Source organism: Amblyomma maculatum, unplaced genomic scaffold, assembly GCF_055883805.1.
Source record: "Amblyomma maculatum isolate TAMU_Amacu unplaced genomic scaffold, ASM5588380v1 scaffold_18, whole genome shotgun sequence".
Classification (NCBI taxonomy): domain Eukaryota; kingdom Metazoa; phylum Arthropoda; class Arachnida; order Ixodida; family Ixodidae; genus Amblyomma; species Amblyomma maculatum.
In genome coordinates this window covers 5,343,883-5,356,041 of record NW_028146743.1, presented here as the reverse complement: position 1 = coordinate 5,356,041, position 12,159 = coordinate 5,343,883, and the positions used below count along the sequence as shown (strand labels likewise).

The window sequence follows — 12,159 nt, the reverse complement described above, 5'->3', positions numbered from 1 at the left end:
CTGGGTTCTCCAGATGGCACTGCACCAACCTGGGAGGAGCTGAGTCGGTGTGTGCTGGCAGCACGTGCCTGCCTGCAGGGACTGGTGGCCTTCCTGGGGGCCTTTGGTGGCCGCCGGGCAAATGGCGGGGCGCCCTCGTCACCCGGCAGGGGTGGCCGGGCGGACGGTGGCAGCCCTGGCCATGCTCCTGGAGGTGGTCCGCGCTACAAGACAAGCCTGTGTCGTGACGTGGCACAGCGCGGCTCGTGCCCCCGTGGCGCCCACTGCACCTTCGCCCATTCCCAGGAGGAGATGGACAGGTAAGGGCTGCATCGTCGGTCTAGGCATGTCAGATGTTGTTGAGGGGCTGTGTATGTGGCCGACTCTGGTTTGACTTCAGTAGCGTCATGTTTTTGGCATATTTCCACCAATTGTACCTATTTTCTTGCCTTGGCCAGGTAGCCGCAAGGACACTTTGCTGCTGTAATCACTCTTGACCTGATAACCACTAGAATACTTAGCTGTCACATTTAACTCAGTGGTATCGGGATGAACTCTTTTAAATGAGTTTTTATTGCTTGGTTTAACTGCAGTATAATCTCGATGATATGAATTTCTTGGGAGCACGCAAAATATGCTTATCATCCTAAATTCATATGATCTAAAAAAGCCAACTCTAACGATGAAAATGAAAATAAACTATTAGACAAAAACTCAACTGCAGTGCAAGCTTAACCCTTTGACTGTTTTTGCCATATGGGTACTGGGGTAAACGCATAGTTTTTAAAAAATTTGACACTGGGGGTGAATTTTTTTCAGAACATTCAACAGTCAAAGGGTTAAATGTGTGTCCCTCGTTAATATGACAACATACATTTTACAGAGAAGTAGCACGACGAACCTCCCATAGAGATAATGTATTAAAAGTCTCGATTGTACAACCACAAATGTACAATCTTTGTCAAAAATATACAGCCCAACAGATTTGCTTGTAAGCCCTGTAGTAAGGCAGCTGGATGTATTCCTGGAAGGCCTAAGTTTGAGCAGACTGAGAATAAGATTTCTGGTCGCCTGCGAGATTGCAAATGCTGGAGATGCGCAACGGGCCTCATAACAGGGCTCAGAAGCAAACCCCTTGGGCTGTACATTTTTGACAAAGACTGTATGTGACCACCGTTTCATACTATCGCTGGTGGCAACTGTTCATAACGAGGCTGGTGGAAGATTTCTTGGATGGCTTTATGTCGCTGCAACGCATTTTGACTTGAAATTAATGTGGAGACAGGATTCAGGCTTTCCATGTGAGAGTGCATTGCTGTCGCTGCTGTGGTGTGGTGGTGCTTTTGCACCTGGGTTTACGTGTGCCGCCTCCACTGACTTAACGGCTGCCGCGCTTCGCGTGCACAGGTGTCAACGTTCGAGGCAGCGCAATCGTGCGGAATTGGGAGAGCTGCAGACTGCTTATTTTTCTACATTTGCTGCAGTTATGCTCAGGCAGCACTTTTTTGTGTTGTGTTAGGTTTAATGGCACGTGAGCAGTTACCATGTGTGTCATACGCCACCAAACTTTGCCCATTGGCTTCTAAGAATGGGATAGTTGAATCGCTAACGGCAGAATTGAACAAGAACAGTTATTTTGGTGTGGATCTGGATGTATTTTGTGCAAGAAGATGACACTCATACTTGTTGCAGAGGCTTTTCAATTAAACCGGTGTTGATGAAGTCATATTGATTAAATATTGAAAGAACATGTATTTTTTGCACTGGTTCCAAATAAGTAATTTAATTTGAAATAGAACTGGTCGTTTTGCACTTCTGTAATGTATCATATAACGTTTTGCCAAGAGCTTTGAAGATATTTTGCTTCACGAAACTTGCTGAAATGCTTGCATTGGTTTTTCTTCAAATCAGCGAACGTGATAAGGGTAAAATTGTCATTCTGCTTGTTGCAGAAGTTGTAGGAGTTTGAAGTTGGTACTTTAGAAATGGCAAGGAAAATTCGTATGGTTTTTCCTGAAGTGAAGTTAATATTTATGATAGGCAGATTGATAATTTTATCTTTATATTTTTGGAGGCATCAAAGGCATGCATTTTACAAGTTTCCTGCGGCAAAACTTTTTTAAGGCTGTTGGCAAAAACGTACACGGCATATTAAATAAGTGGAGAGCTTGTTTTATCTTGTGGAGGATGCCAGGAAGGAGCAGCTGCAGCCACATTTATCAAAGGCTGGCCAGAGTTGTACCGTACATACTCACTTAAGGAACCTGCTTTTTTTTTAATTTTCAAGGAAAGTTGACGTCAATTTGAGGGGATGCTCATAACGTGACGAAAAAGTTGACATTTTTTTTTTTAGCGAGAGTCAAAGGCGACAGATGACATATCCGTCGTCTTTGGTTCGTCCTTCCATCCACCAACCATCAACAAAAGTATGCGGTCAACTGCGATCATATGCTAGTTTTTTGCATCGTTCATTTCAAAAGGTATTTGCTGCTATCACGCGTTCTAGTCATTTTCTAGCAGTGGACGGCGTGTGCCCCAATTGTATCATGATAAAGCGAACGTACTGAACACCAGGCTTGTGTAACTAGGCTTGCTGTAGTTCAGGCAACATGCTGAGCAAGTTAGTGCGAGCACTCCTGTGAAAGGCGCGCAGCATCTTGTTACCACCCCCCTCTCTTTTTCCTACTGCAAAAGCTAATGTCAAAAGATAAACACGGCATGATGTTAAAGCTACACAGTATCTTGGCGCGTTGCCAAGAAATCCACTGTGGATTTTGATGATGACCATGTGGAACTGGTGGGCACGCTAGCGACTAACACTTTTTTGAAGTATATTCTCAACATCAAAAGAAGTTACGGGGGGGGGAGGGTAATTATAGGAGTGGGTTCATTACACAAGTAAATAAGACCCTCCTGCGCTGTGGGGTGAGCCATAGTACTGGTGCCTGTCGAAAGCAGTATTACGGCGTTGTTATACATCGCCTTGACTGGCGATGTTTCATTGGGTCATCTGCTTGCAAAAGCGCTTTGCTTTAGATTTGGAATCGACTTGTGAATATTTTTTGTGCTGCTCTTGGAGAGACCCGCAGCGAGCTCACCCACTAGGTTTGTGAGGTGCGAGGAAAAGCAAACTTATCTGTGACCTTAATCAGTGAGGCAAATCTCAAGTCTGCTGCTACACAAAAGGCTGCTCCTATGTAATATGGCAGATTCTTTGCTCTTGATTTGCGGAATGTGACAGTTATGTCACACAATATTAAAAGCCTTACTCATGCCATTAACCAACTAGACAGTGCGAGGAAGAAGGATGTGTTTTCCTTACACTCTTGACAAAGAGGTAGCCCTAGAACTATGCAGGCATGTGCAAGAATTGAGCAAAATTTGACTAAGTAGCTGCACTATCAATTTCTTTTCTTCCTCTGCTGTTTAGAAAAAAGTTACTCTCTGAAGGAAAGCGATACAGAAAGTAAGTTGCAGTTGAGTAAGTGGTTACGACACTTGACTGTTATTGGGCGCCAGCATGGCATTTGGCTTCTGCTGTGGTCTGCTGGAAAGATTGGAAACATCCCAGACAAGATGCCTAAAATTGAAATTGGTCCTAGACACATTGCAGAGGTTATGAAGCACGGTTATGACCATTCCAGAGGGACCTAATCATATTTGTTGTAGTAAACAGAAAGGGGTCATGCATGCAGGCAGTTGTAAAATGAAAAAGGCGTAATTAAGCTTCATGGCATTATCCTTTTCCTAAAGAAGCATTGGCGCTGACATGTAGAAAAGCCGAAGGCGAGTGAAAGATGAGGATGTGAGTGTTGTTATCTATTAGCGTGTGTAGTAACAGTTTGAAACATATTACGTGCATGATTTTGGGGCATGCATGACACTGCTTGGATGCTGTCCTTACCAGGGAATGGGGTGGGAGACTCACTTTACAAAGCACACTGAATACTGTGCAATTTTGCTGCAGGTTCATCCATTGAAAGCTTAAGGGGCGAAGGGGGGAATGATTGCTTGGTTCTTACAGAGCACCAAAGATGAAGTGCCTAAAATATAGAGAGAGATCCCAGTTTCGGTAGAAGCTGTCGCACGTGATCATGACTTCCAGAGATATCGGATTACATCTTGTGTAACGCTCGCAGAAAGTGATTAGGCTGCTCACTGATGGCAGTAAAGAAAGAACATTGGAAAAATCACTATCACAGAGAGTATCAAATTGGAAATTAGACGAGTAATAATGCATTACTAACCCGCGTCACCGCGTTTTTGCTCGTGCTGCTTCCCCTAGACCCGGCCCGCTCAAATAGTACAAGCGAATACAGTAAAAGCTCGTTAATTTGAACTTCACAAGACCGGGGAAAAAAGTTAGCATCATCGAAGGGCCTTGATGAAACTGGCAAGAATTTGCATTACGGCAAATTTACCGTATTTACTTGTGTAACGACCCCTGCACTGCCACTGAGAATTAAAAAGAAAGGAACAGCCTTCGTTAGCACGTCCCTCCGTTTTGCGCTGTCACCGTCGCATTCTACCACTCATTGCTAGCTCTATGGAAAAAAAAAACGAGGGGGGGGGGGGGGGGGGGTGAATGGGGGCAACTTAGCAAAGTGCCAGCTATTAATGTTGGCGCCAGCGCCCATCCGGTTGTGCATAAGCATTGGAACGCATGATAGTGCAAACGCCTTTTGAAGGGAGCGGTGCAGTAATTAGGGAGTTTTAGAATAGGGGGGCCCTATCGGTTAGGGGGATAGGGTAATAGCGAGGCGCGAGTGCGCATGCGCAGAACCCAAGTGGGCCTTGGGTTTTTGGGTCAGCGGACAACGGTCACCCTATTTCGGCCAAATAGCGTGGACCCTATCGCCGGATAGGGTCGGGGAACATGGCGGCGTCCGGCCAAGCGGCGGCCGTTCGCCTCGGCACACATTTGTCGTTACCGCTCCATGGTGTCACGCGTTCACGGCAAACGAAAGGCCAACAAAGCTTGTGCTATGTCTCATGATGCCCTCACCGCAAAATTTAAAACGCCCCATATTTTCTCATTGTTTCCGGATTTACCGAGCTGCTAGGCTTAGTGAGTTCGCCTTGTTTGGTTGCCATGGGGACCAATGGGGACCAGGCGTCTGAAAGCGCGAAAGGTTCAAATGAGGTTTTCCGGCTCAGCCTCGATTGGTTAAGATTGGCCGATTTCGTCTTGTCTGAAGAAAACAGTTTATTTAACTGGTATTTTTAAGATAGTTTTGTACAATGACAGCAGTTTCTGTTTAATAAAATAGCGTTGTTGGCTTTTACATATTTAAATGCTTTTCATGGCTTACCGTCTAAGCGCTGCAATCGATGAATGCAAGCCCCGCTTCGTTGTGTTGGGAAAACCCCTATTCTAAAACTTGTCGGTCGGCTCAAACGTTGCGCCGCGGCACGCTATGTTCTTGGGGGCCCCAACCCTTGGGTTTCCTTATTCTAAAACTCCCTGTTGTCATGATTATGACTGACGGCGTGCTTTCGTTGATGACTTTGGGTGGAAGGATGGACGACTGTTGCAAAAAAAAAAAAAAAAAAAAAAAAATGAAAAAAAAAAAAATATTCCGCGCAATTAGTATTTTTGTTTTGTTTTTTGCAAACCCGTAGTGCACGTCCGACTTCATAGCCCTTTATGGGCGTTGGCTAGGACCATGCCATCAGAAATACTTATCTGTATTTCTGAATTAATGGGGTTCAAATTAACGAGTATTCAGTTGCAAGCTTCAAAGGTTGCGAGGAAGAGAAGAGCAGATGGCTGCTGCAGCGGTCATAATGTCATTTCGAATTGATGAGCTTTCACTGTAGGTGTAGTTATCAAATGGTTCATCCCTATGCCCCTAAAGTACCACAAAAGAAGCCATCGCGTTTCTTCACATGAAGTCATACTTCTGCGGGGACGGGCGCCTCGTATGTTGGCTCGTTGGCTTTCTTTGATGCTTCGTCCCGCTGCATCTAGGTAGTGCAGGAAAGCAATTGTGGCGGGTGATCGCCGCTGATCAGTTTTTCGTGCCACAAGCACTCGTTAGCGTATGTCCGGTTGATCGCAAAACGTATTATAAAAACCATAGTTTGTCGAAATTTCGAATGTAGTAACCGGGAAATCATGTTATCCGGGAATATATTAACTGAGAGAGAAGTAGTGTAGCTCTATGGGCGATGTTTTACTGCCCGCGATTTTGAACGTATGAAACGGGAAATCATATGGACTGGGAAAGTATCAGTAAGGTTCTATTGTATTCTTGCTGAAAAAAGCCTTAAAGGCTGCCCTTGAGCACAAACTTTTTTATTTCATGAGATATTTGAATGAAAGTTTCTGGTTAGGGTCATAGCACAACTGCTTGAAGAAGTGCCAAGTTTCTTGAAGCTGGGTTTGCTGGTTTTCAAGTTAGAGGAGCATATCAAGACATGCAAGCGATCTCGGCGACGAGCGGCAGCGACAGAGCAAAAAATTTCAAACTTGTTGGAACTGCGTCCCTCTGGCTGCTCGAGCCACCGCAACAACTCAAAACAAGGTTTCTGTGTGGCCGCGGCAGAAATCGCGAGCGTTTTTGCTTGCATGTCAATGGCGCGCGTCACTCCGTTTCGGTCGTCTCATCCACAGCTCATTTCTTGGCAGCGTGCCAAGATGCTGCGCAGCGATAACGTCGGGGCGCGTTTATCTTTTGATAGCTCCTGCGGTGGCGGGGAGCGAACTTGGCAGAGTGCCCGTGATGGCTTGATTGCACGTACAAGTCTGGTTCAGTTTATCACGCCGCGCTTGGGGCGGGCGTCATGATTGCAGCAGCTGACCGCGTGCTTTCGTTGATTCATACATGCAAGGATAAACGACTCCCGCAAAAAAAAAAAAAAAAAAAGAAAAACACCTGCCACCTCTTAACGTCCGAACAGCACTACAATAAGAAAGGATGACTCGCAAAAAAAACAAACAAAAAAAAAAAATCAAAAACAAAGAGAGAGCTGCCGCTGTTTAGCGTCCGCAGGTGCCATAGCCACGTCAGCCACCGCGCGCAGAGGTTTCGCAACACACGCTGGAGAAAGTGAAAACGGGCTGGGCTGGCTTGGCGCATGCGTAGCGCATGCTGAAGGAGAGAGATAGCTCGGCAAAAGGATGGGCACACCCACGCACATGGCTTGCAAACGTCATGTGTTGGCGCGCGGGAAACGATAACTGCAGATGCGCGCGACGCTGCCCAGACCAGCCGTCGCCGAACTGTCCCTTCTCATTCCTTCCGCACGTGGCTTGAAAACGTCACGCGGCAAACGGCCAAGGGTGATGCGATCGTCTTTGGGGAAGGCACACTTTCCAGTGCGTGGTGCGGAGTTCGATATATCGAACGACCGGTGAAATTAAGTTCGATATATGACGCGGCTTTCCTATACTTTTACATGGGATTTTCAAGGGGATATTTCGTGAGTTCGATATAACCAAAATTCGATATATATCCGGGTTCGATATAACTGGGTTTGACTGTATGGGCAGATGCTGTTGTTCCTTACTTAGGCTTTGGTCTTTTTGTCTAAATTGAATGGCATTGGATTGGCTTAGCAGAATGGTAAGGAAAAAAACATGTGCACAAAAATGCATAATTAGGCAGCATAACTGTACACAACTTTTATTGCAAAATGAAATCTAGATTGACATGGGACTAAGAACTAAAAATAACACGGTGAGTAGTGAAACTGCCAAAAATGTGCTGCAGCTTTTCGAGGATGCTCTATGTTGAAAAAAAAAAAAAAAGAAGCCTGTGACAAGCGTGCAGTGTCAGCACGCTGAAAGAACCTCAGTCATAGAAAAACGTTGGCGTGGGAACAGCAAGAATGGTTCTAAAAGAAAAATGAGCAGCGACACGTCAGTCTGCATCCAAGAGCTGTGTGCAGATAAATGGAGAGCGGTGCGCAGCTGCTGTTGCCGTGGCTGGCAACAAAGCTCAAAAAGCAAAACTATGTGGTCAGACTATTTTTTTCATCCAGCGACAGGGCCCTTGATTACGTCTGCCGTTGTGTGTATGTAAGAAGTATGCGGGGTTACAGTGCACCACAATAGGCGATCTCTTGCCCTACCCGCGACACCATGGCTGAGCCCTTTTTAGTGTAAGTGTCACCTTCTGGGGTGTAACTTTAAGTGGTGGGATTAATAAAACGTGTGGCATTGAAAATGCTGAATAACCTTTTTCCCAAGAGCTTTCAAGTGTGGCCCCTCTACCAGTGATGATACACTTCCACCACCAATGCACTCGCGTCTGTTCTTTGTTAAACAATGAGGGCAGCCGTTTCGTCTCACCCGCCTCCTTTGCGTCTGACGCTGACCAACACTGGTATTGGAACGGCTGCTCTCATTCTCGTGCAATGGGAGTGCACAGTATCTACTGACTGAAAGGGGGGGAACATTCCATAACTTCTTTTTAATGTGACATCTTTCACTTCCCCACCTAATAGGAAAGGTAACAGTCCAAAGGGCAAAAGTAACAGCAGCCCACAAGGAAGGGTTTGAGGGGACACCTGTGACGTGTGTGCCGTTTCACATGCCTGTTGGGCATCCACACAGGTTTGGACGCTGTGGCCTCTCATTTGTGGGAGCATGTCCCTGCTCTTGTTGCAGTGGCTCAGTGGTTAGATCAGCCAACCGCTGATCACAAAGACACAGGCTTGGTCCTGACTGCAGAGACTACATTTTTCATTCAGCCATATTTCAATGGAGACAAAACATGGCGCCCATGTATGGTGTGACGTTAGTGCGCAGTAAAGAACTTCCTATGGTCGAAATTACTACAGCCTTCCGCTACACTGTGAAGGGAATACAGTTAAATCTGGTTATAACGAAATTGTAAAATGTTCAAGATTTTTCAATACATCCAGGTTTTCATTATATGCAATTTTCTTGTGAAGACTCAAAAGGACAATGCAGAACGAAAACCAAATTAAGAATTGAATGTAAAGAAAAGCACCTTGAAAGTCTTTACTGTAAATCAGAATTACGTGAAGTTATAGAAGTGGTAAAACATTTCGCGATCTCGCTAAGGGCACGGCGCGATTGTGTCAGCAGCCGTCACCTCCGCCGCGGTTTGCACGATGCTTCTATAAGGGAGCAAGGAAAAGAAGTGGCAGAGGAGTCAGAGTGTGGGGGAGAGCGTGCACATTCGCTCAGCCGCTGGGCAAGGAGGTGTCTGTGTCTTATGCATGTTCCCGCTCATCTGCCACCACGCCGCCGCCACTGCTAGAGTCTGGCCATGCCTTAGGAAACCAATTTGGCCTCCCGTTGCCGCGCACTCTGCTGCTCCCGCTTCCGATGCGCTGGAGCCCATAAGCAGCCGCTTGGCGGTGTGCCTTTCTTCTTTGTTCTGTTATTTTTCGCTGCTTTTAAGCATGAACTATTGTAATGCTACATTTAAAAAGTGAAAGCAGGGGAGATTGCTGCGTTTGCAACGTAGATGCTACTTCACTATCTAAACTATGGGGTCCTCGTACGATTTGTTATACAGTAAAACCTCGTTAATTCGAACTTGCGGTTAATTCGAACTGACGCTTGGGTCCCGGCATGGCCCTATGCATTTCAATAGGAGAAAACGCCCGATAATTCGAACATGCCAGTATCCACAACGGTTAATTCGAACTAGGAGCCCGTGGCTCACACAGCTCCTCGCAGACAGAAGTCGGCCCATACCGTGTACAATGCGCAGAAAGATTACTAAAGACGCAAAAACAAAATCTTTCAAATCTGCCCACACGCGCGAGGGGAGGTGCGCACTCGACAGTCACAGCGAGCATTCCGGTGCATGCCGTAGCAGGTTTTCGCTGCCGGGTGCCACCAGGCTCCATCACACCAACGGTCCGGCGCAAGCTGTTGCAGGTTTTGGGTGCACCGCGGTTGCTGGGTGCGCTTTTGACAAGCCTTTTTTCTTTTTGTCCTGCGGTCACGTTGTGTGTACAATGCAGTTGTCGGTGTCGTGCATTTGTTCGTGCCGCGGTGGTCCAAGTTTTACCGTTTTCGTTGCCTCACCGCTTTGCTAGCGACGACTCATCGATTGTGACAGCCATGGCAAACCGCGGTAAATACACGGCAAAGGAACTCAAGACGAAAAGGCGATTTTGAGTGAGGTGGAACGTGGTGTCCTATCCAAGATGGATATAGCCAAAAAGTACGACATCAAGAAGAGCATGCTGTCAACGTATCTCAGGAACAAGGAATCGATCAGTGCTGCCTTTCGTAAAGACGTTATGGAGCCCTCTCGCAAGAGGCTACGGACGTCGGCCCATCCCGAAGTGGAGAGTGCCGTAATGGCATGGATAAAAGAAGTTCGCAGCCGGAACATTCAGTTAAGCGGGCCCATAATTGCTGCGAAGGCTGCAGTCTTTGCCAGCCAAATGGGCATCAGCGAGTTCGGCGCGTCAGAAGGCTGGCTGTCGCGTTTCAAGGCGCGTCGCGGGCTGACATTTAGAAACGTTTGTGGGGAGTCAGCTGAAGTCGACAAGAAAACGTGTGAACAGTGGGTCTCCAGTGAACTGAAGGAACTCCGCGCTGATTATGTGCTCAGCGATGTATTTAATGCTGACGAGCCGGCGCTGTATTTCAAATTGCTCTCCAACAAGACCGTCACTTACAAAGGCGACACTTGTGCTGGCGGAAAGAGAAGCAAAGAAAGAATCGCCGTCATGATGTGTGCAAATGCGACGGGCACGGAACGGTGCCGCTTGTGGTGATCGGCAAGGCAGAGAAGCCTCGCTGTTTTAAAGGCATCAAGACGCTTCCTGTTGATTACCCTGCAAACAAAAAGTCGTGGATGACATGGGAAATTTTCACCGACTGGCTGCGCAAGCTAGACAGGAAATTTGCTGCACAGAACAGGAATGTTCTCATGTTCGTGGACAACTGTACAGCTCATTGTGACGTGAGTGGACTGACAGCAATCCGCTTGGCATTTTTGCCTAAAAACACGACTTCTGTGCTCCAGCCTATGGATCTTGGAGTTATTCAGAACTTAAAAACGCTTTACAGGCGCCACCTCCTTGAGAGACTTCTTCTTTGTTTGGACAGTGGCAAGTCGTACGACATCGATTTGCTTGTAGCTGTCCATATGCTGGCATCATCGTGGAATACCGTCAAGCCGGAAACTATAAAAAATTGTTTCCGCAAGTGTGGCTTCGGTGACGCCCCAGAAGCATGCAGCGCGGAGGTAGCGGAGGCTTCGTCTGATGATGACTTCGTTGTGCTCTACCGTGGCTATGCGGCTTTGTCGGAGGGTGTCGCCTTTGAAGCTTACGTTGAAGTTGACAATGGTGTGGAGACATCTGGGCCCTTGAGTGATGAGCCGCGCTCCACAGGGCTCACGGGTGGCGAACACGGCTGAAAGCGATGAAGAGTCGGGCAAAGGCGATGATCCGGTGCCACCCCCTAGTGCATGTAAAGTAGCGTGGGCGCTCGATCTCGCTGCACGATACTTCTCTGCCGATGAGAATTCGGATCCTGCGCTGGAACTCTTGGGCAAGCTGCAGTCGATGCTTGTGGAGTCGCGGCACAAGAAACGCAAGCAAACGCACATTACCGATTATTTTTCCGTGTAAATCAACATGTTTTGAAGCTCGCTACTCACACGAATGCATTCCGGTTCTTGTTTGCGGCGCATGACTGACTGATTAGTCCCGTTCATTCGCCGTGGCGGCTCGATTGCAAAAATTATCGGAATCGCCCTCCGTAAACGTGCAGTAGCACCTAGCCCTCTTTACTCATGGTAATGAGTCAACATGTGGGCTCGGCCAGCACGGTGGGCCACGATGGCGCTCATTCCAGTGCCCGAGTGTTAATTCGAACGCCGCTTAATTCGAACAATTTTCTCGGCCCCTTCGAGTTTGAATTAACGAGCTTTTACTTATGAATGTTGGCTATATTTGCATGTTTGGTATTTTACTATATTTAAGTATTTTAACACCACAACAAATCATAAATGTGCTTTAATGCAATGTTGGAATGAGTGAACAGTGCACAATGCTTCATTTCACAAGTCAGATAATTCCAATGACATATACCGGGAAAAATTGTAAATTTTTTATAATTAGTTTTTTTTTTAGGCAACAGATGATTGTTTTGCTGTTGAAACCTACTTGGATTAGTATTCAAAAGCTGACCAATAATGTCATCAGTATGAGCATGATTATTAATTGGCTTGTACT

The 12,159-nt window shown here is 46.7% G+C and overlaps 1 protein-coding gene across 2 annotated transcripts in view; it reads left to right on the top strand.

Annotated features, from left to right (window-relative positions):
• The window catches only part of roq (RING finger and CCCH-type zinc finger domain-containing protein roquin), a 163,309-nt gene that overhangs the window by 37,930 nt on the left and 113,220 nt on the right, over window positions 1-12,159 (top strand). For both annotated transcript variants that reach the window (XR_014702778.1, XM_084586315.1), the window contains exon 6: window positions 14-299. Coding sequence is in view for 1 of the 2 variants with exons in the window: in XM_084586315.1 (XP_084442441.1) it covers window positions 14-299 (286 nt within the window). In the remaining variant the exon portion in view is untranslated. The remainder of the gene's footprint in view (window positions 1-13; window positions 300-12,159) is intronic.